The sequence below is a fragment of the Cygnus olor genome, chromosome 11, assembly GCF_009769625.2.
Source record: "Cygnus olor isolate bCygOlo1 chromosome 11, bCygOlo1.pri.v2, whole genome shotgun sequence".
Lineage (NCBI taxonomy): Eukaryota > Metazoa > Chordata > Aves > Anseriformes > Anatidae > Cygnus > Cygnus olor.
The window spans coordinates 10,732,990-10,755,464 of record NC_049179.1 but is presented as its reverse complement, the minus strand read 5'-3'; the positions used below and the strand labels follow the sequence as shown (position 1 = coordinate 10,755,464).

Genomic DNA, 22,475 nt, shown 5'->3' with positions numbered 1-22,475 from the left:
CTTTGAAGGACTGGAGGGCCCCGCGCAGCCACCAGGGCTCGTGCGCCTTATGGAGCGATCCGGAGCCGCTGCGAACGCGGAGCATGGCGCTGGCACGGGCAGATGGTTAGCACTTGGATGCAGCTCCCTAACGTGCCTCTCGTAAACCCCCAGCCCCGAAAGCCTGGACAAATCCTGCTCCGCTGCTCGCACTTCAACGCCTCCCAGCCAGCCGAGGGGGTTGCGGGGAGATGTTTTGGCTCCCGGCCTGCTGTGGCATTGAGGATGCTCTGTTTGTTCCTCCTTGCATGGCCAACATGGGCTCCTCTGTCCACCACACACACCATTTTCCGATTTCCACCAAAAAAAAAAAAAAAAAGCTCTCCAAGCTCTCATCACCCCTCCCCATGGGGGGCTCCAACAGCGTCAGTAAAACCAGAGCCCTGGGGCTTTCCAGCTGCAGCTCAGGCGGTTTCTGGAGTCACACAGGACCTCGTAACCTTGGAAGCACTGCTGCCGTGCCGGTGCTGACCCTGACGGCTTCCCAGGCAGATCCCACAGCCCTGGGACCAGCAGAGCAGCAGCTGCATCCCGAGCACAGCCGCTTGTTCCCTTGTCCCTACCAGCAAGGCGAGCTCCAAGACGAGGATCCCCGGGGTCCGATTTTACAGCCCGTGGCTTCCTCCTGCCTTGGGAGCAGCAGAAAAAACACACTGACGGCTCCCCGCTGTCTCAATTCAGACGAATTTTTCCATAGCGAGCAGAAGGGAAAGCAGGGAGGGCTGAGGAGCGTGAGATAGCTGGAGGTCCCCATCCCAAGCTGTGCTGGAAGCAGGCCTCCAAAGGAGATCTTGGTTACTGGCCGAGGTAACCTGTCAGCTGGCCCCTGTCACCTCTGCTCCTCCTCACCTTTGTGCCTCTGGGCTCTGCCTCTGCTTCCAGACCCAGCTGAAGCCAGACAAACACGAGGAGTTCACCCCAGGCCTCCAGAAGCAGAAACCTCCCATGTCCCGAGGAGGCTGGAGGGAAGGCCAGGTTCCAGCGCTCGCCGTGGTCCACTGAGCCACCTATTCATCCCTGTGTTGCTTGGCAGAGCCCCAACAGCAACTAAAACCCATCAAAGGAGCTGGGAAAGCAAACCAAGCTGTGCGCAGATGAGACGAGCTCCAGCGGAAAAAGGTTCGATTGGCTTGGCAAGAGAGACGAGAGCCTGATCTCCTGTCGAGTCTATTTTGAAAGCTCCGCTGGGGTTTTTTAATCCAGCAGGAGATCTCTGCTGCCTCCCAGGGCTTGAGCGCTTTTGTGACAGACCTGCAGGTTGCCAAGTAGAAATGAAGTCAACTCCGTCGAGTTCCCATTCAGGCTGGCACGGCCTCTCCTCTGGCACCTCCAGGAGCAAGTTAGCTCTTGCAGAAAGGCAGAGAAATGGCAGCTTAGATTTTCGCCCACTGTCTGGGCGACAGGATAACACAACGTGCTGGGCTGACGCAAGTTTTGGCCTGTTACTCCCTTTGCTGCACAGACTAAGAGCTGCTCCCACGCAGCTACTCTGTCCTGACCACCCAAATTGCAGCAGAAAGCCCAAGATGTGCCAACAAGCAGCACAGCAGGGACAGAGGAAGAAAGGGATTGCCCTAACTCCGAAATTTCATCGTCAGAGAGCAAAAAGCTGGCCGGTGCCACTTACCGTCCTCAGTCTCCTGCCAGACGATGCCCTCCAGGTTCACGCTGGTCCCAGGCTCGCAGGGGCCGAGGCACTCCGGCTCGGTGGCCAGGGCCACGTCGCAGGTATTCACCCCCACGGAGCGGGTGCGTACCATGATCTGCTCGCAAGGCGACGAGATGTCGTTGTTGACAACGGGGACGAGGAGGTGCAAGGGCAACACCGCGGGCGTGGAGACCGGAGACTCCATCTGCAGGGAAGGAGAAACACGCCGGTCACCACCGGGAGGGGAACAAGTATCAACAGGCATCTACATTTCTGGAGAACCTCAAGCCCAGGGCAAGCGCCTTCTTAACGCCTATGCCAGGAGGCGGTTCGAGTCCCACACCCCAACGGAGGACAAGGATCTCGCTGGTCTTACCCACCCTGGCGTGCCCACAGCCACGTAACCCCGAAAAGCCAGCGCTTTGTAGTCATGCAGATCACGCCCCTAGTCCCTCCGCGGGAGGTATCAGCTCTGCTGTTGAAAGCTGGTGCCAAGTTCCTTCCCCGACCGCTGTTGCTGGTCAGCATGCCTTTTGGCTATCGCTCAGATGTTAACGCAGTCAATGACTTTGGACCCAATGGCTCATTAGAAAAAAATTACAGGCTTCTGCTCAACTGGCAGGACAGGACCAACGAGCAGCGGTCTCTCTGCAGTGCCCATGAAAACCAACATCCTCCTCCTCCCACATCTACCCCGTCACCATCCGGAGGCACACATCCCCCTCCTCCATGCGAGCATCGGCTCTGGATACCGAGCGCCAGCCACCTCGCTCTCCCCACACGCAGAAAGCTTGGAAAGCCAGCAGCCCGACGCGCCAAGCGTGACCGTGGCCAAGTCACGGCCGAGCTCCTCGGCTGCTCTGCCACGCTACGAGAACGACGGCGTTAGGAGAGGGATGACTGGCGCTGCTTTTTCTGCTGGTCCTTCAAGCGAAGCCACCCGCAGGCGGGCAGCAGTTTTGGGGCTGGCTTCTCCTCCCCTGCTCAGGTCCCCTCTGTCACAAGAAGGTTCACAATCTCGATAAGACGCCGAGCAACCTCAGAACAGAAGCAGGCTGAGGAAAATAATCAAATCATCAGTAAGCGCTGACCTGGGTTTCGGTTTCAGTCAGGGGATGATCTCTCTACAGCACCCAGCCCTGCACTGAGAGATGTCTTCCGAAGCCTCTGCTGAGATGAAATGATTACGGCCCTGCAGAGGCCAAGCTTGCTGGTCACCGAGGGGACACGGACACCCCCATGGCCACGTCCAACCTCGCTGCTGGCTCTCCTTGGCCAACACCACTGAGCACAAAATCGTCAGCCTGAACTGGCGCCAGCTGCCAAAATTACCTGTTCACACTCTCGGCAGCGGTGGAAGCTCACACGTTACACCATCCTGCCCCACGGTTTACACGCGGCCACACTGCAGCTTCCTGTACCCCAAGGTGAGCCGCAAAGCCTCTCCAAATCCTCGGCGATGCAAAGCATCCAAAAAGGAGCAAAGGCACGAGCAGCAGACCTCTGCGCCGCAGTAACCGTGTGACGGAGCGGATCGCATCTGCCAGCAGGGGACACGAGTGTGTCCCTCTCGGACAATGTGGAGGTCTTCAGGCTCTGGTGGATGTTTGTGCTTCCAGCCGTGTCCTCCCACATCCGTCCTCCTCCTGCATGGCTCATCGGAGCGCTTCCAGCCCGCGAAGCATTAACGAAGGCCCGGAGGTTTAAAGCAGCAGTGGCTGGACCGCGCTCGCTTGCTCTGCGTGCCGGCAGGACCAACCCCCCCGGGAGCCCTTCCCCAGGTCTCCGGCGCAGCCTCCGAGGCCACCCAAGGGCCAGCTAGTCCTGCAGGAGGTTTTTGGCATAGAAAGCTCACCCACAGACAGCTCAGCCCCTCAAGCACGCCAAGCCCATCCTGTGCATCTCAGTGGATCCAGGGCAAGAAAGATGCTTGAAGGAGGCAGCAGGCTCCTTTGGAGGGGGTCCAAGAAAGCAAACTGCTCCTGAACGCTATGTTTTCCGGAACCGCGCGAGTTCCCCTGCAATAAAATATGTGGAGAGGAGCAGGGAAGGGATGCCTGGCTGTGGTGGAGCCCTCGCCCCTAGCACCCTGAGCCTGCGAGCAGCGGCCAGCTGCTTGCTTGTGCGAGCGGAGGAGAGGAAGGGCACCTGTGGGTTTTGAAACTGTTCAGCTTCCTTCCACTTTGCAACAGAAACCACAGTGCAGCACAGGAGCGTTTAATTACAGTTCCAGCTCTGCTAATTATCGCTTGGTCACATTTGTAATCTGCATTACGCCACAGCGCATAATAAGCAGCTCGCTGCGATCTCTCTAATAAGCGAGGAGGCTTTATGGGATTTCATATTTCACCCTGCACTGGAACAAACAGAGCCTCATTTATCAGCCATTGGGAAAAGAGGCAGCTTGCCTGCTCTTGCCCAGAGCTCGAGAGCAAAAAAGGCCCGGGGGCCGGGCAGGAGCAAAGCCCCCAGAGCTGGGGACACGTCCCAGGCAGGCGACAAACCTGAAAGCCAAGGCAGAGGAAGAAGCGGGCAGATCAACCCCCAAATTCCCCCCCGCCAGCCCCCACATGCTTCTTATCTCCCAGTGCCGCAGCTTTTCATCCTCCTGCTTTATCGAGGCGAGGAGATTCGCCTGCTCGAGGCTGGGGGCAGAGAGGCAGCACACAAGGACTGATGTGGGAAAGGAGAGAAGCTGGCACTCGTTAGTCTCACCGTGTGAAAAACTGCGTGGCACGGGGGCCCCGGGTACCGTCGACCACCCTCACCCTCTGCCGTGCCATTCCCTACGGGGCCGGGTGCCAGGAGACGCTGGTGTCTCTGGCATCTCCCCCAGCTAGTGAGCATGGGGCTGGGGAATGGAGCAGGCTCCTCAGAGCAAGCCCTGCGCTGTTGCGGCTTCCAGCATCCGACACACACTCCCCTGGGCAAATCCCTTGGTGTTCCTGGGCCCGGGATCCCCTTTCGGCAGAAGGGAATTTCTTTCTCTTTCCTTGCAGGGTAGGTGCTAAGATTTGGGAGCACAAACGCAGCCGGAGGGAGCTTGTTTGTCTTCCGACAAGAGTTCAAGCAGGACGATGTTTCCCATGCCGGCTCCGGCCGTCCACCCGCCCCAGCCGAAGCCTCGCTAATGAAAGCCCTTTGTGTTCCTCGCGGAGGCTTTCCCATCACGAGGAACGTGCTCTCACCGCCGCCGAGGACAGAGGTGGAACGCAGCCAAGCCCAGCGAGCGGCAGCCAGCACGATGGGAAAATGCAGCTCCTGCCATCCTGGAGCCGCACAGGCTCTGCCACCGCGGCCTCGTTAGCGTCCGTTGCCGTTAAGGGGACGCTGCGTCTTCAGGGCAGCGATCAGCTAATGGGAGAGAGAGGGACGGGCACAAAAAAATAAAAACACGGTGCTAGTTTTGGTGCCAACCTCTGAACCACCTTGCTTCGTGCAGGGTAAAAGCAGGACTGCTATTTATCAATATTTTCATTCGCTCCCAGTAATCAAAGTCATCCAGGCATGAAAAGTGCGTTTCTGAGCCCCGAAAGCCAACAGGTGCGCCAAAAACCAGAAGAGCAACCAGCACTGCACCTCGGAGGGCAGAGGTGTTAGCAGCCGTGCAGTGTCGGCGTGCCGGCGGAGCTGCACCGCGACGCACTCGTCAGCCAGCATCTCGCGGCGTGAGACTGCTCGTGCACCCGCGGCAGCATCAGGCTGCCCCACGCTGACCAGCTAGGCAGCACGGCGGCCCCTTTTTCTCGTCTAGAAGGGTCCTGCAAAACCGGAGACAATAAAAGAGAGTAAGTGCTGGTCACAACCTGGGTGGCGAGGACCACACGCGGACCAGAACTGCTCCATCACAGAAGAGTTGCTTGAGGCTGCAGCCAACGCTTCCCACGTCCTCGCAAGGCTCAGCCCAGCGTTTGGGAGCTTCAGTGTTGTCACTCCCGTCCTGCCTGGTCACCACATCCCCAGCAGCTCTGCTTCTTCATCTTACAGCCTGGGAACAAGAGTTTCAGTCTCCTTGAGGTGAGGTAACCGTGGAGTACATTCATCCCACAAGTGAGCACCTTTGGTTGGCATCTCCAAACCTGAAAACCACGGCACCTGAGGTGCCTCTGCCCCGTGCAGGTGACCTTGGCTTTCCAAGGATTTCCAAGAGATGTCTTCTCCATCCTGACCCCCAAAGTTGGGTGTGCAGAGCATGAACGACTTGCAGAGCACCTTGGGGACAGGAGTAGTCGAGCATCTTTGTGGCAAGGAGCTGCCAGGTTCCTGTGGACCACGTCCTGCACCCCAGTGTCACCAAATGCCACTGGCACAACCCTGGGAGCAAGGACACAGCTGGCAGCACGGTCCCAGGCCCCGACCCCAGCGCTGCCGCCCACTGCCCTTCCCTCCTGCCCACTGGAGAGGGAGGCTGCTGACATCAAGATAGGAGAAAAAAAAAAAAAAAAAAAAAACATGTTTTAGGAGAAATTTCCCCTTCCCCATCCTGGACAAAAGCCAGCTTCAAGCCTCACGTCAGACATTTTAATGCATAATTAAATGCTGTTTGGGTAGGAGATGAGGATTTTTCCAGCCCCTGCTGCTCAGCATGCAGAGTCCTCTAAGGAGCGCTTCTTGGCCCAGATTTCCCTCCTCGCCGGCTCGTCGCTGGGAGCTGCTGGGTCAAGGGCAGCATCGCCGGTGCCAGCCTGAGCTGGGAGGGAGTCAGCAAGCCCAAAACCACAGGATTAGGTCTCTCCGGTTTCTTCCCGACAATAGCAATGAGGCAACCAGCTCCCGCTGTCCTCAGGGATCGCGGCACTGCCCCAGCCGCCCGCTGCGAGAAGGTGGGCCCACCAGGCAGAGAGATTTGGGGTGGATGCCTGGGAAACCAGCAGCCCAGCAGGAGAGCCTTTCCCTTCCCAAGGAAAGCCACCAGGTCTCAGCTCCACAAGGGGGATGGAGCCACGTGCATCCTTGCAGCAGAGCTGGGAAATTGCTCCCTTTCGGGAGCAGCCCCCAGGCTTCATCGCCGCCCCCCCGCAGACCTGCGCCGTGCTTTCTCTCCCCGTCACTGCTCTCCGCTGGGTAAATCCCTGCTTGAACACAACCAGGCTTATCTCAGCACTTGCAGCATTTCGAGATCAAGAGGAGGCAGACGCTGCAGAGCCACAGTCTTGCATGTTACTGTGCCTTCAGTAAAGCCAGGAATAGTACCCGAGACAGACGTGCTGGCACCGAGTCACCTGCTCCAACCACTTACGAGACTACCAGAGCTGCTCTAGCAAAAGAAAAAAAAAAAAGGTGCCTCGTATAGGAGAGAGGTGGCAAAGAGCAGCGACAGAGGGGACAGGTGACATGAGCAGGAGGAGTGGGGAAGGAGAAGGCCCGGATGGCAGCCCTGTGGGGTGACAACGGGTTTGGGTCTCGGGCCACCTGCCGCCACCAACCCGTCTGCACTCCGACGGGAGGCGCAGCAGGCGTTGCGAAAAGCAACACGGCTCGCTCCGACACTGCAAGGTCGGTGCAGGGAAGGGGACAGACGCTGTGATGCCAGGCCAAGGGAGGACGGAGCTGGGTGGACACGCAGAGCCCAACTGCAGATGGCCGCGAGCATCCTTTGGCCCCCTCCTTCCCATGGCATCTGGCCAGCCTTTCACAAACCAAACGAAGCGGCCCGGCAGCCTTTAAAAGCAGTCTGACAACCACCAGCTACATAAAACCCGGCCGAAGGACGCAGGGGCTGCGAACAGCCAGGCTAGAGCCCACCCTGAAGTCCAAATCCGCACATCCAAGGCATCGGGACAAACCAGCTGGAAACACCCCAGGCCAGGTCCTTCTTGGAGAAGACCTTTCAGTGTTTAGGTGAAGACCTTGCTGTCCTGGAAGAGGTGAGAACGCAGCGTTCCCTATGTGCCCTGGGGAGGCGATGAGAATCCAAAAGTTCACAGAAAACCTTCATCAGGATTAGCCACTAACGACCTCAGCCCGTGGCAGACGCTTGCTGGGTGCGGGAAGCTGGCAGGGCCGCTCGGCTGGCGGCAGGACAACGGTGCAGCTCCGCTTCCTTGGTTCACCCTTTTTGTTGTTTTTCCCCCCACTTTTCCTACCTCAATCCTGCGAGTCTAAACCTTGCTCGGCCCCAGCACTTCGCACCATGGCACGACGGCACAGGCACACACGGCAGCGTGCAAACTGGGAGCGTTAACAATTAAGTCATTTCATTAATTAACGATGCTCATCCAAGCACGAAGTCTTGCACAGTCCAAGTTCTTCTCTTTAGAAAGCCGCAGTATCCCTAAGACTACAAAGTCTTAGGAGGAGGACATATCTGGCAGCAGTATTTCCAAGACTGCAGTATCTCTAAGACCACAAAGTCTCTGAAATATTTCTAAGTATTTCTAATATTTCTAAGAAATATTCCTTAGACGTATTTCTATGACTATAAAATCTTAAAAAATAGCTTGACCAGATGCAGACCAGTCTACAAAGTCTTAGAACCAGGAGCTGAAGCGGTGAGAGCAGCTTGCAGGAGACCTGGGTGCAGGAGCAGCAGACGGGACTTTGCTCAGGACACCAAACCCTCCTCGCCTCTCCCAGCCCCGACTCGGTTTGGACGCAGTATCAGAGGAGGAGAATTTGATGGTTTTGTCCTGGTGGCTGCCGGGGGAGCAGCGATTGTGCTCAGCTCTGGACATCTCATTACCAAAGAGGATACGGATAAATTGGAGGAAGTTCCGAGAAGAGGACAAAAACAAGGAGGAGGCTGAAGGGATTGATTTGGAAGAGGCAATTAAAGAGCTAAAAATATGGATAACTTGGTTCAGTGACAGCTAACAGGGGACACGACCGTAATCGACAATTGCGTGAGGAATGAAAACAAGCAGGAGGAGAGGAATTGCGCAGGGTGATGCAGAGGGTAAGAGCAAGGAGGAATGGGATGAATTAAGGATGGGAATGTTTAAGAAAGGCATTGGCCACAGCCTCCTGGCAGTGAAACTCTTCCTGAGCACACAAGTGCTTTCCAAGCGGGAAAATCCTTCATCCTTCCCCGCTCTCCTCCTCCTCCTCCCCTCCCCGCATCCCTCCACTGCTGCACCAGGAGGTTCATAAACAAGCAGATACAAAAAAATCCTTCATTCATCTCAGCGGCCTATCTACAAACAGCAGTTGGCGAGCTGGAGTGTGTTCTAAGCAGCTCTCCTGGGCAAGAAACCCAACTGCCTGCAGCTACAGGCAGCGCTGGGTACTTTAAGGTCTCGTGGACTCCTGGCTCCGAGGCAGGAGAAGCCAAGCTGTGCGCTCAGCACTCAGGCGTAGAAAATCAGTTTGGGGCTGGGGCGGGAGGGAAGGAGATGAAACGAGGTCTCTGCAAAGCAGGACGCACCTCCGGAGGCACCGGCGCAGCTCCTGGAGCAGCTCTGCCACCTGGGAGCTCTGCTCGAAGGGCACCTGTCCCGGCAGCACGCCGAGAAGTGCCGCGGCTCTCTGCCCTGTCCAGGCCACTACGGATCTGGGGGGAAATAAGCAAACCCGTCTGCCAGGCGCTGCATTCGGAGTCGTGCCGGCACGTTGCACGCACGTCGCAAAAGCGTTGCACGCGCCTGTCGTAGCTGGGTATTCGAGGCTCCTGGAGAGGCTCAATTCCAGGGCGAGAGAGACGTATTTCAATGTGATAAGCGGCAAAGTCTACAAGGAGTTTCAGATCTACTTATCCCTCAGGCAAGAGGAGACATCTTCCTTCCATCTATTTAATATTAAAGAGCTATTTTGGTATGATTTTCACGTCCCAGTCCTTGCAGGCTGCACGTTTAGGAAGCTGCCCGCTTGGCTCTTATCTCTTCTTCTTTGTAGGTTTTGCTCGAGTTGCCAGGAGAGATGCTCGTGGTTTCTAGTCACAAAGCCAGCTCTGTCTGATGGCCTGATCGGGAGATTACAGGAGGGGAGCGAGCGAGAAATAAGCCAAATCCCATGATATCCACGGATGGGGGCAAGCAAGAGGAGGACGGCATCACGCACCCATGTCAGGAGATGACAAACACCTTCCCTCGTGCTGCCTTTCTGCACTGCGGGTCCTGCGTCCCCCCCAGCTCCCCACATCCCAGCTTCCCAGCAACCTTTCCAAAACTCCCTGCTTTGAAAGCAGCCCGGGACAATGCCCACGCTCAGGTCAACGCACGCCGCGCTGCCCCTGTCCATCCGGTGACGGCTCTCAGGTGGGGCCGCACCAGCCCCCGCTGGGAACAGGCAGGCGTCGGTGCCCGCAGGACACGGCCATTTAGACGGGAAATTCGTCAAGCTCGAATTTGTCAAACCTGCCAGCCCCGACAGCAGAGGAGCGCTCGCGGGGCAGCTGGGGAGAAGAGCTGGAGGCAGAGCAGCCCGGCGCTCACCCTGCCCGCAGCCTCACCTGCTGCCTCCGGCACGGGCCGAGCGCGGCGCAGCCAGGCGGGATGTTTTCAGCACCTGTAAGAGCGCGGAGCAGCTCTGTGCTTCAAATGGCAGGGCTATTACACTTGCAGCCATGCTTCTCCTTGAGAGCACTCGATGTAAAAATAGAAAAACATCTTCAAGTGGCTGCTTCATCAGCTCCTCTGGTCTGCAGCAAGGGAAAGATCTGAAATCCAAATAAGCAGGGGGACCCTGAGAAGCTCCACAGGGATGGGAGCAAGGGGACGCTGACACCACCCAGATAAAGCTCTCCTCCAGCCCAGATAAGCCCCAGGAAGCTTTTTACCCTCCAACCGTGCATTTCTCAGCCTGCGCACGGAGAAACCCATCGCCAAATTTAAGCTAATGAGTAATTGCTCTCCTTCGCCACGGAACGAAGCCCGACACTTGCTTTTAACAAGACAGAAGATGGTCGCCACCGAAAACAATCCCACCCCATGCCAGCAGTGGCCGTGCCTGACAGGCAGTATTTCTCTTCCCACCCAGCAGCACCACGACTCCACCGCGCACACGGGCACGCACGTTGGGGCGGAACCGCAGCCCGGGTCACGCTCGGCTGGCGCGTGGGATTTGTAGCTGGCACCCCTAAAACAAAGCAAAGATGCTGTCAGACAGAGCAAGCCCACCACAAGCGAGCCTAATGTGGCGAGAAGGAGCAGGACAATAAAAAGACGGGCATTTTTAGCACCAAACCCTTGCGGCCAGGGTGCTGCTGCCCGCTTTTCTCCGCCGAGCGCTGCCTGGCGGAGAGCCGCTGTGCTCAGCTCGCGCCGGGGGGAGCCGGTGCACCCGCACAGCGGCAGCCTGTGCCTGGCACCACACCAGCAGCATCTGCTTCGGGCTGCTTCGCCCCGGTCCCAGCATCGGGGAGTAAACACCAAGGGTTCAGCGCTGGCCTGGAGGCCGTGGCTGGGCATTATTCTGTAAAGGGGAGTCCTTACCAGACAGGGACCCTGCTGCCCCACAGCACCATGTCCCCAGGCTCCTTGGGAACACGTCCCCACATCCCCCACACCCCCACAATTCTTCATCTTTGGTTCCTAAACTGGGATCTTCTTCCAAGTCTGGGTTCCTGGGGTGTGGAGGAACCAAAAACACAAAACCAAGACGACGGGGGCATCACAGACCCTCCCGGGAATGCCACTGTCACCACCTGTCACGCATGGGTGCCGCGACCCTGCAAGAGAGGATTCCCCATTACCTACGGGACAGACCTCTGACTACCGCAACGGTTGGCCAACAGCATTGGATACCTCCACTTCGGCCTGAAGAAGCAAAAAAAAAAAAAAACATTTCTGCCCCCAGATCCCTGCAATAAACCCCTCTGACCTCCAGCTACACCTTGAAAACACAGAGCGGGAGCATCTGCTCGCACTCACCCGCTCCTGCCTCGTACCTGGTGGAAAGGAAGGATAATGCTTTAGCCGGGAAAAGCCACACAAGGCGCAATACGGACTGAGGGAGAGGGCCCCAGGCACCAGCTGTGAGCTCCAAGGCAAAGAGCAGCAGTTCAAGGCATCGGGCTGCTCCGGACCTGAAGGCAGGGAGGGAGGCTGCTGCTCGAGGGATCACACGCGCGCGGAAGCAAAGCCTGCCAGGACAAGAAAGGGAGACGGCGGGCGCATCAGCGCCGAGATACGCTTCTCAGTCGTGGAGACAGAAGACAAAACACCTGCCTTCGAAGGGCACCGTCTCGGAGAAGAAAGGTGATGGCTGACAGATAACAGCAATGATGCTGGACGGGGGGAGTCTGGCACAAGAACTCAAGGCGTGCAGGGATGAAAGCCTCGGCGCAGGCTGCGGGAAGCTGGGAACGCGACGGGGAGCCCTACTTCTGCCCCACCAGTGCAGCACAACGAGCAGCTCCTGCTTCCTGCAGGAGTCCCCCGGGAGGCCAGCAAGCAGCGGTACCTGTGCCGCTTGGCTGAGGTGCTGCTCGGCCTCCTCCTCGCCCCGGCAGGCAGAGGAGAGCGAGGAGGGTGGATGTGAGCGTGGAGGCTGCAGACGTATCTTGTGTTAATTGCATCAGCAATCGCTAAGCAATTAACGGCAGGGAGGAGGAGGAGGAGGAGGAGGAGGTGTAGGGCAGCAGAGAGGAAGGGATGCAGCAACCAACCTTTCCCTGTGTGACAAAGCTCTCACACCCTTCCCAAGAGCCACGAGCCACCGCAAGCCCCTGGCTCAGGAAAGCATCCCCACCACGGACAAGCGGGGACCAGAGCTCGAGCCTCCTGCCAACGGGACGGAAAGCGGAGGAGCCAGGATGCCAGAAGCCACACAAAGATCGCCGGCCAGGAGCAAGTGGAGCAGCGCCAGGAGCCGTAACGGGCACAGAGATGGGCCTTGCTGCATCTTTCAGCCACGAGGAGCAGGTGCTGAAGGAAAAGCCCCAGGACAGCAGCACCGACAGCTGGAGCAAAAACCTTCGGGCAAGGGAATCGAGCGGGAGCTACTGGTCTGATCCACAGCTGGAAAAGCCAGCCTCGGGTGGCAGGCAGACAGGTGAGGAAAGCATCCATGGGAACAGGCCACCGGATGGTTTGCAGCCTTCTCGCCTAACCTTCCTCCTCGTCGTATCCGGCAGCCCCGCCAGCCCCGGTGGCTGCAGCCTCCCCACGCCGCAGCTCCTGCTGCTGTTGGAATAAAGCAATACGGTGATTTTTTGCTCTGTTTATAGTGAGTGCCGGTGCCTGCCAGCGCTCGCAAAGCTCAGGGCCTGACTGTGCCCCCGCCAAGCAAATCCGCCTGCAGTTCATCCAGCGACATGAAATGGCTTTCAGCTCATTAACGAGCCTGCCGAGATCAAGGGAAGTCAGAGCCGCTCCATCCTCACCGGCTGGAAAGCGCTGCAAGCACGTACGCCTCCAGACCAGCACTGGGATGTCACATTTACAACGCTCCCTTTGCTCATTTCCCCTGCTTCCTAAAAGCCTGAGACACCCCACAACTCAGCTCCGGTGATCCATCATCCAGCACAGGGGCAAGCTGAGTCCTTCCCAAGTGCTGGGCCAGGTCCCAAATCCTCTGGCTCTTGTTAACAAACCTGCTGGCGGATCCAAAACCCCCTGCCCAGAGAGCTGGGCTTCAAATTCAGGAGGAGGAGAGGACAAAGCTGCCGCACGCTAGAAAGCAGCCAGGTCCTACCCAGCCCGGATGGGAGCAGAGGTTTCTCCTCTGCCTGCACCCACCAAGGAGACTCCAGACCAGTTTTGCTGCATTGATCTCCCTGTTTCTAACGGGGGAGGAAAAGGATCAGCTTTTAGCACGGATGCACAAACCCCGCCTGCAGCACGTGGTTGCTGGCACACTTTAACCCCAACGGGCTGGAAACCTGATGCACCCCCAGTCTGAGCACCAGGCAAACACCAGGAACCCAAGCTTCACTACAGCAAAACCAACACCAAACCTCCCTTTGCTCTCCGAACCCAGGCTTTTAAAGATGTGGAGATCTTCGAGATCGCTCTGGGTCGCGGCGCGCTCGCCCAGCGACGAGGAGCGATGGTGAACTCTGCGGAGGGGCAGTGCTACGGGGCAGGAGAGAGGCGCGACGCAGCGACCTGCGTGGACCGCGTGCCATTCCGGGTCACCTATCGATAGGAGCCTCGCCTCCGCCGCGGGCGGGGAGCCAGGCCGATTATCCGTCATATGCTGCAAGATGCAGTGCCAACAGCCCGGCCGAGATCACCCAGCTTGTTTGCTACGGAAAAAAAAAAAAAAAAAAAAACAACTCGGATGCAGGCAACCAGCTTTTGTTCAAGCCCTTGCTTGCCTGCGGAAGGTGAGCAAGCACATCAGCCTGCGTTAAAGCATGTAATGCCTGGAGGCTGATCCTCCCTCGCGCTCCTGGAAAGACCGATGGAGAGCAGCAGGCAGGAGCGCTGCCAGCGGGGCAGCCCCCTCCCGACTCACCCCGGCATCGGCCCCGGGGCGCTGGCAGCCTGACGGCTCCGCTGGCTGCTCCCCGAATCTCGCTGCCGGTGCGGCCAAAGGGCTGGTGCTGGCGGTCGTCTCGTGCTCCTGGCACCAGCTGGATGGGAGTCGCTGAGAAAACCAGCTCGGCTTGCAGGGCGCAAGCTTTCACGGGTGCTAACGCCGTGTTAACCTCTCTGACTCCCTTCTCTTCTACCGTGTGCTCCCCAGACACAAGTGCTCGGCACACGATGCCATTTTGTACTCCTTGGGGAGCATCAGAGCCTTTCCTTCCCTTGGGATCAAGAGTGGGAAAAGGTTCGCGGTGCTCCTTTGACAGCCCTAGAGAGCAAGTAGAATGCAAATCTTAGCACTTCGAAGAGTGTTTCATCCAGACTTTTAAGAAAGAAACTGGATTACATGGAAGAGAAAGTCAGGAAACGATGGCAGTGCAACTTCAGAAGTGCTTGGTGCTTTTTGTTCCCTCGGGTTCTGCCAAGCACCTCAGAGGATGCCGATTTTCTGAGGGTGGATATTCAGAGCTCCCCAAAAACAGGGCGCACAAATAACCAAAGCGCCCTTCCTAACCACCTCTGAAAACCCAGACCGAAACAGCATGACCTTGTGTTTTGAAGGAATCCATAGGCCTGGAAGACCCAAACAGCCCACACACCATCATCATCATTGCTCGGAGTGAAACCTCTAAGTACAGATTTGTGGGTTGACGTACAGGGAGCCAAGTTTTCCAGCCTGTAGCCCCCGAGCTGCACTGTCCAGCCCAAGCAGAGCAGAAGCAACACACGCTCCACAAGGCTCCTCGAAGGGCTGAAGCCTGAGCTGCCCCGCATCTAAATAACAAATCTTCACCTGCGACTTCAAAGGCGGCGGCACGCCGGGAACCTGTCATTAGGTAATTAGGAACCTGAATTTTCACACCCAGGATCTATCACTGCAGGTCATGCCACAATCAAGCCACCCACTGCACCGGGCTGCAGCCATGGGGAGCAGAAGCTCCGGTGCTGGCAGAAAATGGGAGCTCGAGGATCCGGGAAGAGAAATAAAACCTTGGGTCTGCGAGCCAGGCTTTGTCCCAGCAGGGCTTGCGTGCTAGAAGTTTAAGAAGGGGGTTGTTTGCTGACAGCTTAAAGGATTTAAGGGAAGGATTAACCATGGCTTTGCTGATGAGAGAACCGGTGGCAAACTCGGAGCAATTCCATACGCATGGGGAGAAGCTGGAGGAGGATGGGGAAAGGAGAGCAAAACCAGCAGGGACGGCCTGCTTTGCACAGTGAACTTGACGGGGAGCTGCACTTCCCAGCGTTACCAGCCCAGAAGATACAGGGAAAGCCTAAGGACGACCAGGCGCTGGGTCTCACCTTCACTGGAGAGTGCTGGGACTGAGCCCCGTCATTCGGGGAACCAAAGGTGCGCAGATGCTGTACAGGCAAGGCGTTTACAGCCAGATCAGGCTCACGTCCAGGAGGATATCGGAGAGAAAAGGCAGCAGGAGGCGGATCTGCTCCAGATTGGCCACACGCAGAGGAAGATGCCACTGGAGAGGTTCCTCCTAGCACAAGATGTCCGTCACCGAGCCCGACGGGGCTTGGGAGCAGATGCGGACGGATCGATGGGCTCGTCTGGCAGGCTGGAGCCCTGCGACAAGGACGTGCTCCAGCTGGGAGCAGCTAATCCGCCCGCTCAACCCATTCCAGCCGCTCGGCAAACGAGCACGGTCCCCTTAAGGGCAAGCACCATCCACGCGGATTTAGCTGGAAGAGGGTGGGGAGATCGCTGAGCTTGAAGCCACAGTCTGAATCTTATCTGCTGCTTTAATACCTATCAGTGTTGATACAGATTAAAGGATTAGTCGGGATTACTGAAGGCAATCCCCCTGGCACCAGGCAGCCAGGGTGCAGCGTTCCCCTCCTGCACCCACAGCCCTCCGGAGAGGAGCTGCCCCCCAACAAGGATGCTCTCTGTGAGCGACAGCAGCCCTGCAAACTCAACCCATCCGCAGGGGAGCAAGGCTGCACTTTCCAGGAAGAAAAAGAAGGCTCGCCAGCTCTCACCAGGCTTGTTGCCCCTGCGGTTGCCTACCAGCACAAGTTCAGCAAGTCTTCAGGGACCGCTGGCACCAACACCAGGAGAAAGCATCCCGCTGTGCTCCACCCTGCGCGTTCCTACCCCAAGCCCTCTTTTACCAACACGTTTGTGCAGCCCTGGGAACCCGCCTGGTTAAAACCTGCCTTTTTTTTTTTTTTTTTCGCTGCTCGGCATAGCTTTTAATTGGATCATTTCCCTGACCCAGTTCCCCACATGGCTGCACAAACCCTCGAGCATCAGTGTGGGAGGACGTGGCCAGGACACCTCCCGCGACGCCCCAATGACTGCACAAGGACGCAGAAAAGCTCCCATGCCCGAGCCCACGCTGAGCACGTGCTGGAAAGAGATTTCCCCTCGAGGTTCCCTGTCTTCCAAGAGATGCCCACAGCCTGATGCTGCTGCTTTCCCGTGCGAGCTGGCGTTGGTGGGAGACGCCACCAGTGGGGCAGGTGAAGAGGAGCGTGTCACCGAACCAGCGTGCCTCCCTTACCGGTGAATCCCAGAGCAACCATCTCCCGCTCTCGTGGCACTGCCCGTCCGAGGGGCTTTGCAAATGAGATACCAAAGGTGGAACCGTGTCCACGTGCTTCCTCCTTGGGGATAGCTGGAGGAAGCAGAGGCACTGAAGCCGTCGGAGACATGAAGGCAGGCTTGGACAGGGGGGAAGACACCTCCGGCGCCTTCCAGAACAACCCTGCTCACGTCCACACTCCCGCGTCCCGCTGCGATTCAAGCAGGTCACCCCTCAGACTAAACCGCAAACGGAGGGAACGGAAAACAAATGAGCAACGCAACACTGAGATTTCAATTTTAGTCTAGAAAAAACAAACAGCGCTTGCCCCCCCGTCCCCAGGAAGGCACAAGCTGCAGAAGCTGCGCCGGGCGCGACTGCCTGCCAACAGCAATAAATCCGGGGCTGGAGCCGCGCTGCAGCCCGCTGCCAGGACGAATCGATCAGCCCCTCCAAATTCTTGGCCCCGACCAAACAGTGGCTCCCTCCGGATCTCGGAGGGCCTCCTCTGGGTTAGCAGCAAAATTGTTTATGGAATCGAGGCGCTCAGAGTTGGTCACAGTTTTAGTCCTCCGCAGGGTCATCTCCAACAACTCCCGGCTGCGCTCGCACTTCGCTGCCGCTCCCTCCAGTGCCGCCATCGTTTTAAATGAAGCACAGCGGTGGCAAGCTCAAGGCCCGGGAGGTGAACTGCTCACCGGGATGTGACGGCCGCTGATATTGTCACTGGGAAGGCCAGATGCCAAACACAAACCCCATGGCGTGACGGGATGCGCACGCCCAGCCCAACTGATGCGGCAGCCGACAGGAGAGGCAGAGCGCGTCTCCAGGCCTGGGCTGGAGCCCCTGCGAGTCAGGAGAGCGCGGAGCTCCCTCCGGCAGATCCCCCAAAGCACATGGCTTTATGCGTTTCTGCTGCATTACTGTATTTTGGAAGTATTTTGCTTCACGGCCACGCCGCTTCGGAGAACACATGCTGCGTATACCTACACGGCTCGGCAGGGAGGAGCGTAGCTCCTTGTCACTGCGCCGTAGCTGTCAAACAAAGTCACAGCATACGGACGCGTGATTTTTAGTGCAAACGCTGCCAGAAGGAACATGACTAAGGGGGCAGAGTTGAGGCTGCTGCACTCAGCTCAGCTCTGCACTTCCCAGGTGCAGAGAGCCAAACACTCAGCTCTGGTACCGCACCAACCTACTTCTCAGACGGCTCCCCTCTCATACAATACCCGCAGGTATCTGTGTCGCGTTGTCACCACTGCCTCCTCAACACCTGAACGCTCTGCCAGCTGTCAGGCTCGGCGCTTTGGCTTGGCGCGGGATCCGACGTTGTCCTGGTGGAGCAATTCGGTGCGCAGGTGGACACACGGCTCAGCAGGTTCCTCGCCGTCCCCACCCGCCTGACCGCATGCGCTCGGGTCCCTCCTCGCAAGGAGCCAGCCACAAGCCCCCGCAGCTTCCCTGGCCGCTCTGCGATCACCTCGCCAAGCAGGTGACGAACTCAGACGCGCTCGCAGAGCAGTTACAGTCCTGTAACCCTCAGCGGGAGCACTCGGGGGCTTCCTCCGGCTGTTCGTCATGCCCACACACAACGGGTTTTACAAGAGAAAGCCCTGAGAGCGGCACTTTGTCTCAAGCAAAGATTATTTTTGGCAGGTTTATCAGAACAGCTCTCACTCCCTTAACCTCTTCTTGGATGAAAGCACATTTAGAAGAACAGTCCAGATGTTGGAGTATCAATAAAACACAAAGCAGCGGTACAATGCAGTTTTGAAAAGCCCGTTATAAATAAACAACTTGGGGGGGGGTTTGCTCTCATAAACCAAATCTACATGCTCACCTCACCTGGAACTGGAAATAAAAGTTGCCTTGGGTTACCCATCTGCCGGACACGTGCACAAAAATGCTCCTGCAGCACTCTTTCCCCTCACTGGTCAAGCAACTTGTACTGCTACATGGATTTTTAATCAAATTTCCCAAAATAAAGATTTACAGGAGGAATCACAGAAGAGTCAAAGCCCCAGATGAGGAACTCAAGCCACGAGAACACCATGAGAGGGTCGCCACCACTTCTCGGCAAGGTCTGGAGGGCTGAGATGAGTCTCCCATCGCAGCAGCGGCTTTGTCCGAGCAGGAGGACAGCTCTTCTGGTGCTGGGCTGGCTGCAGACCCCACGACCCACCGCTGGAAGCTCTCCTTCGTTGGCCAACCACAGATGCTCTGGAGCTCACACCAGCATTCCCCAGTCCCACCAGCATTTACCCCTGCTACCAACAACTTCTCGAAGAAACCCAACCACATCACACTATCGCCCCAATCTGCACGGCCACTAAAGCAGTTATTTCTGTAAATTAAGCCATCCTCTTCTCCCAAGCTGGTGCTGGACATCTCCAGCAGATCTGGGATGCCTTTCATCAGCTGACAGCAAGCCTCCAGCGCTGGGAACAAAGCTCACTTCTTGGTCCCCTCTCCCAGTGTGCGTGGAGCAGAAGTGCTAAATGATCCGCTTTAACAGGCCAGAAGAAACCCAACCCGGCCCTGCACCGGCTGCAGCCCCTATTTTCACCCTTTCCATTCATCAGCAGTCTCAGCACGAAGCGGGGTTGTCAGAAGATTTCTTGGATTTCCTTAAATTCTTTTGCCAAGTTCTGATTAAAATCCTCCTAAGTGGTTTTCTCTTTATTTGATTTCCTAGAACTGAGAAGTAAAGCAGTCCTGATAGCGGCGCTGAGTGCCGGCGTTAATAGCCACCGACGCGGCCGGGCCATCTCAGGCTCCCACGCAGGCTCGTTAGGATCAATGGGAAATTGAAAGCGATTCTCTTCCCATCTCCCCTATCAGGCCATCAGCTCCCAGAGGAGACTGGGTTTTAATAGCCCTGCTCGTGCGACGCTCGAAGCGCTCGGTCGACGTGGGCCCGTCTCACGTAGCACCTCCGGGTACCGCTTCAGTGCTGGGTTTGGAAAGGTTTGACCAGGGCCGAGGGCTCCCAAAGGCACCGCAATGTGGGTCTCGCGGCCCAGGAACGGCCAGCTCCACCAAAATCCCACACACTCTGCTTGGCGCTGGTGGCTTCGGAACAGATCTCCCTGCCGGCACTGAGCCCTGCCAAGCTGAACTCTCGTTACGTGCCATCAAGTTTGGAGTCCGTGCCAAACCACGGCCCGCCTTGCCCAGAAAATCTGGCTGCTTCGGTGGGCCGCAGGCTGAGGCGGTTGGTCTCCTGCCCAGACACCAGGCACCTGCAAGCCCGGTCGCGCTCGTTCTTGCTGCCGAGGGCTGGAGACGCGAGGGACGCCGTGAAGGTGCGGCACTGCTCAGCCAGGAGCAGCCGAGGGAAGCCCCTTCCCTGGGGTCTTCGACCCGAGGGCTCGCACAGGCCCCAAAGGCAGAGCAGCAGGAACCCCGAAGCAGCCTGCATTCAAACAGGAAAAAACAGAACGGGATCTGCCGCTGCCCTTTCCACCGCGTCCTCCACCTCTGAAGGGCCCCACAGAGGGAGGCGCTCCTGCCAGGAGCCAAGGCTGCGCTGAGTACGCAGCCTGGAAATCCCAGAATTGCCATTTTTGTTTTGGTTTTAATCCCACGTGCCAAACCCACCTACAGAGAGGCGCAGCCACACTCGGGCAGGATGCGTGCAGGTCCGAGCTCCCGCTGGGTTACCCATCGGGGAAGAGCTCCTGCCTTCTGCGGCCGTAGAAGGTGGTAGAGAAGAAGGGAGGCTGCGAGTCCCTCGGCGGCGGCGACCTGCTGCCTCCTGGCTGGGACACAGCTCCACCAGGAGCGATCCCAGCTGACCAGGCACATTTGAGGGTAGTTTTGTGCACGCAGCCTTTGTGTTGTTTTTTTTTTTTTCAATGCAAGATCCGACCTCGCGAGGGGCCGTGGCTCTTCCCCCAAGTCTGGGCAGCTACAAAATGCTCTGCTCGTGGCTGTAGGGTTTCTACGGAAAGGCTGCTTTCCTTCAAAGGGACATTCACAGCCCTTCCTGCAAAGGCTCAGCCCCTCCAGCTCCCTTCACCCTTGTACACAAAGTGGAGTATTAATAGCCAGCCTGGAAGACCATAAAACACTAAATACCTAAAGGGTTCCTGTGCCTTGAAATGTTAATGCTAAGGAAAAAAAAGAAAAAAAAAGAAAAAGAAGAAGCCTTCCTGTTAGCAAACTGCTCGGGTCTGTGATATATATACACGCTTGCCTTCCTCCCCTCCAAGCCACAGAACAGCAAACAGCACGCGAAGCACCGAATCGCCGCCCTGCTCACAAGGCGCCCCATAGATGCTCTCGGCTCCCCTGGCTGGGCCAGGCTGGCTTCGCCAGCTCTTGCTGATGACTTCGTTACCACCTCAAAGAGCCCGCTGGCTCCTCGCCATCCTCCCCTTACAGGATCCTTTTCAGCCTTCAAAAGAGGTTTCCCGGCCTCGCCCCAGAGCTTTCCTCTTCTTTCAAGCCTACCTCCCAGCTCGGCTTTGATGCCCGTGCTCCCTCGGACTCGCCAAGGTCACCTCATCTGTGCCACAGGAGATGCAGGAGCAGGGAGGGCAGGGAGGGCTCCCACGCTGCCAGGCCAGCTGGAAATACTCGCTCAGAGCCGGTACGGCTGCGTTAGCTGCATCCCTCGGCGTGCCCAGCGTGGGACGGCGCAGCTCCATCACCGCACCACGTGGAGGTTTCCGTGCTGGGCCAGCCGGCGTGCGGTTCTGCCCCGGCTGAGCCGTCCGGCCATTCGAAGGATGAGAGGGGCTGCTCCCAGCACAAAGGCAGCGAACCGGCACCCGAACGACCGGAGGCAGGGACGGGGCGAGAGGGGACGCTGGGAACAGCGCTCATTTGCATAGCACCTGGGAAAAATCACATCGCATTTACATAGCTAATTGGGGGAGCGAGCTTCCTGGAATGAAATTGCTTTCTGGCTTGGGGTAGGAAAAAGAAAAAAAATAAAAAGAAGAAAAATAAAAAACGCAACCACCATTTGTAGCTGTAATTGTGCGCTCTCCACCTGCAGCACCTGCCAGCCCGCCGGCTCCCGGCGCGCATCCCGCTGCATTCGGCACGGCGCCGCCGCTCCCTGCGGCGGGGGGAAACTGAGGCAGGGAGAGGAAGGCAGCGGCTCCACATTCACCCCCAGGAAGCAGGAAGGGCAGCTGAGAGCAGCGAGGACTCCTCTTGGACGCAAACCGCCTTGGAGTTGCATCGCATCCCACCCCGCTGAAGGGGTGGGGAACGTGACGACCTCCCCTTGCTTGCTCTGCTTGCTCCCCGTGCGATTCACTGCAGCGTGTTTCCAGGGACCCCAAGCACACAAGGGACACGCAATCCTTTAAGATCAATCTAGACAATTAACGAGTTTTAAACCAATTTCAGTGTCAAGAGCAGGGGAAACATCATCAGATAGGAGCACGTGCTGTTACCACACCATATGAAAAAGCTTTGTGGTTAACTTCATCCTGCAAAGGGACATGCCCGGCCACAGCGCGCCAGGACGGACCCGTGACTGTTTTGGTCAGCTCGGATCTCGCAGTGACCTCTGGCTCAGTGGCCATGAGGTCGGCCACAGATTTGCCCGGCTGCCCAACGAGGATGCTCTGAAGCCACCCGGCCGTGGCCCCGCGCTCACAGATGAGATATCGCAGCTCCGGCAGAGCAGCGGGAACGCAGAGCCACAACGGCGTGGGGAGTGAATGGCACCAAGGACACTGCGCTCGCAGGAAACCTGGAGAAGGTGGCAAGTGCTCAATGAGGCAGCCTTAAAAAACAAGGGGAGGGAGAAGGCAGAGAGCGCTGTGCTCCGCGGCCCTTCCCAGCGGCCTCCCCGGCTGCCAGGTGGAGGAGCAGATT

The 22,475-nt window shown here is 57.6% G+C and overlaps 1 protein-coding gene across 4 annotated transcripts in view; it reads right to left on the bottom strand.

The window, feature by feature from the left end:
• The window catches only part of ZNF609 (zinc finger protein 609), a 52,740-nt gene that overhangs the window by 12,319 nt on the left and 17,946 nt on the right, over positions 1 to 22,475 (bottom strand). For 3 of the 4 annotated variants that reach the window (XM_040570476.1, XM_040570477.1, XM_040570478.1), the window contains one exon: positions 1,667 to 1,892. In XM_040570476.1, coding sequence (XP_040426410.1) covers positions 1,667 to 1,892 — 226 coding nt within the window. Of the gene's footprint in view, positions 1 to 1,666; positions 1,893 to 21,092; positions 21,428 to 22,475 lie in introns of those variants that run through there. The other variant, XM_040570479.1, reaches the window with a different exon arrangement.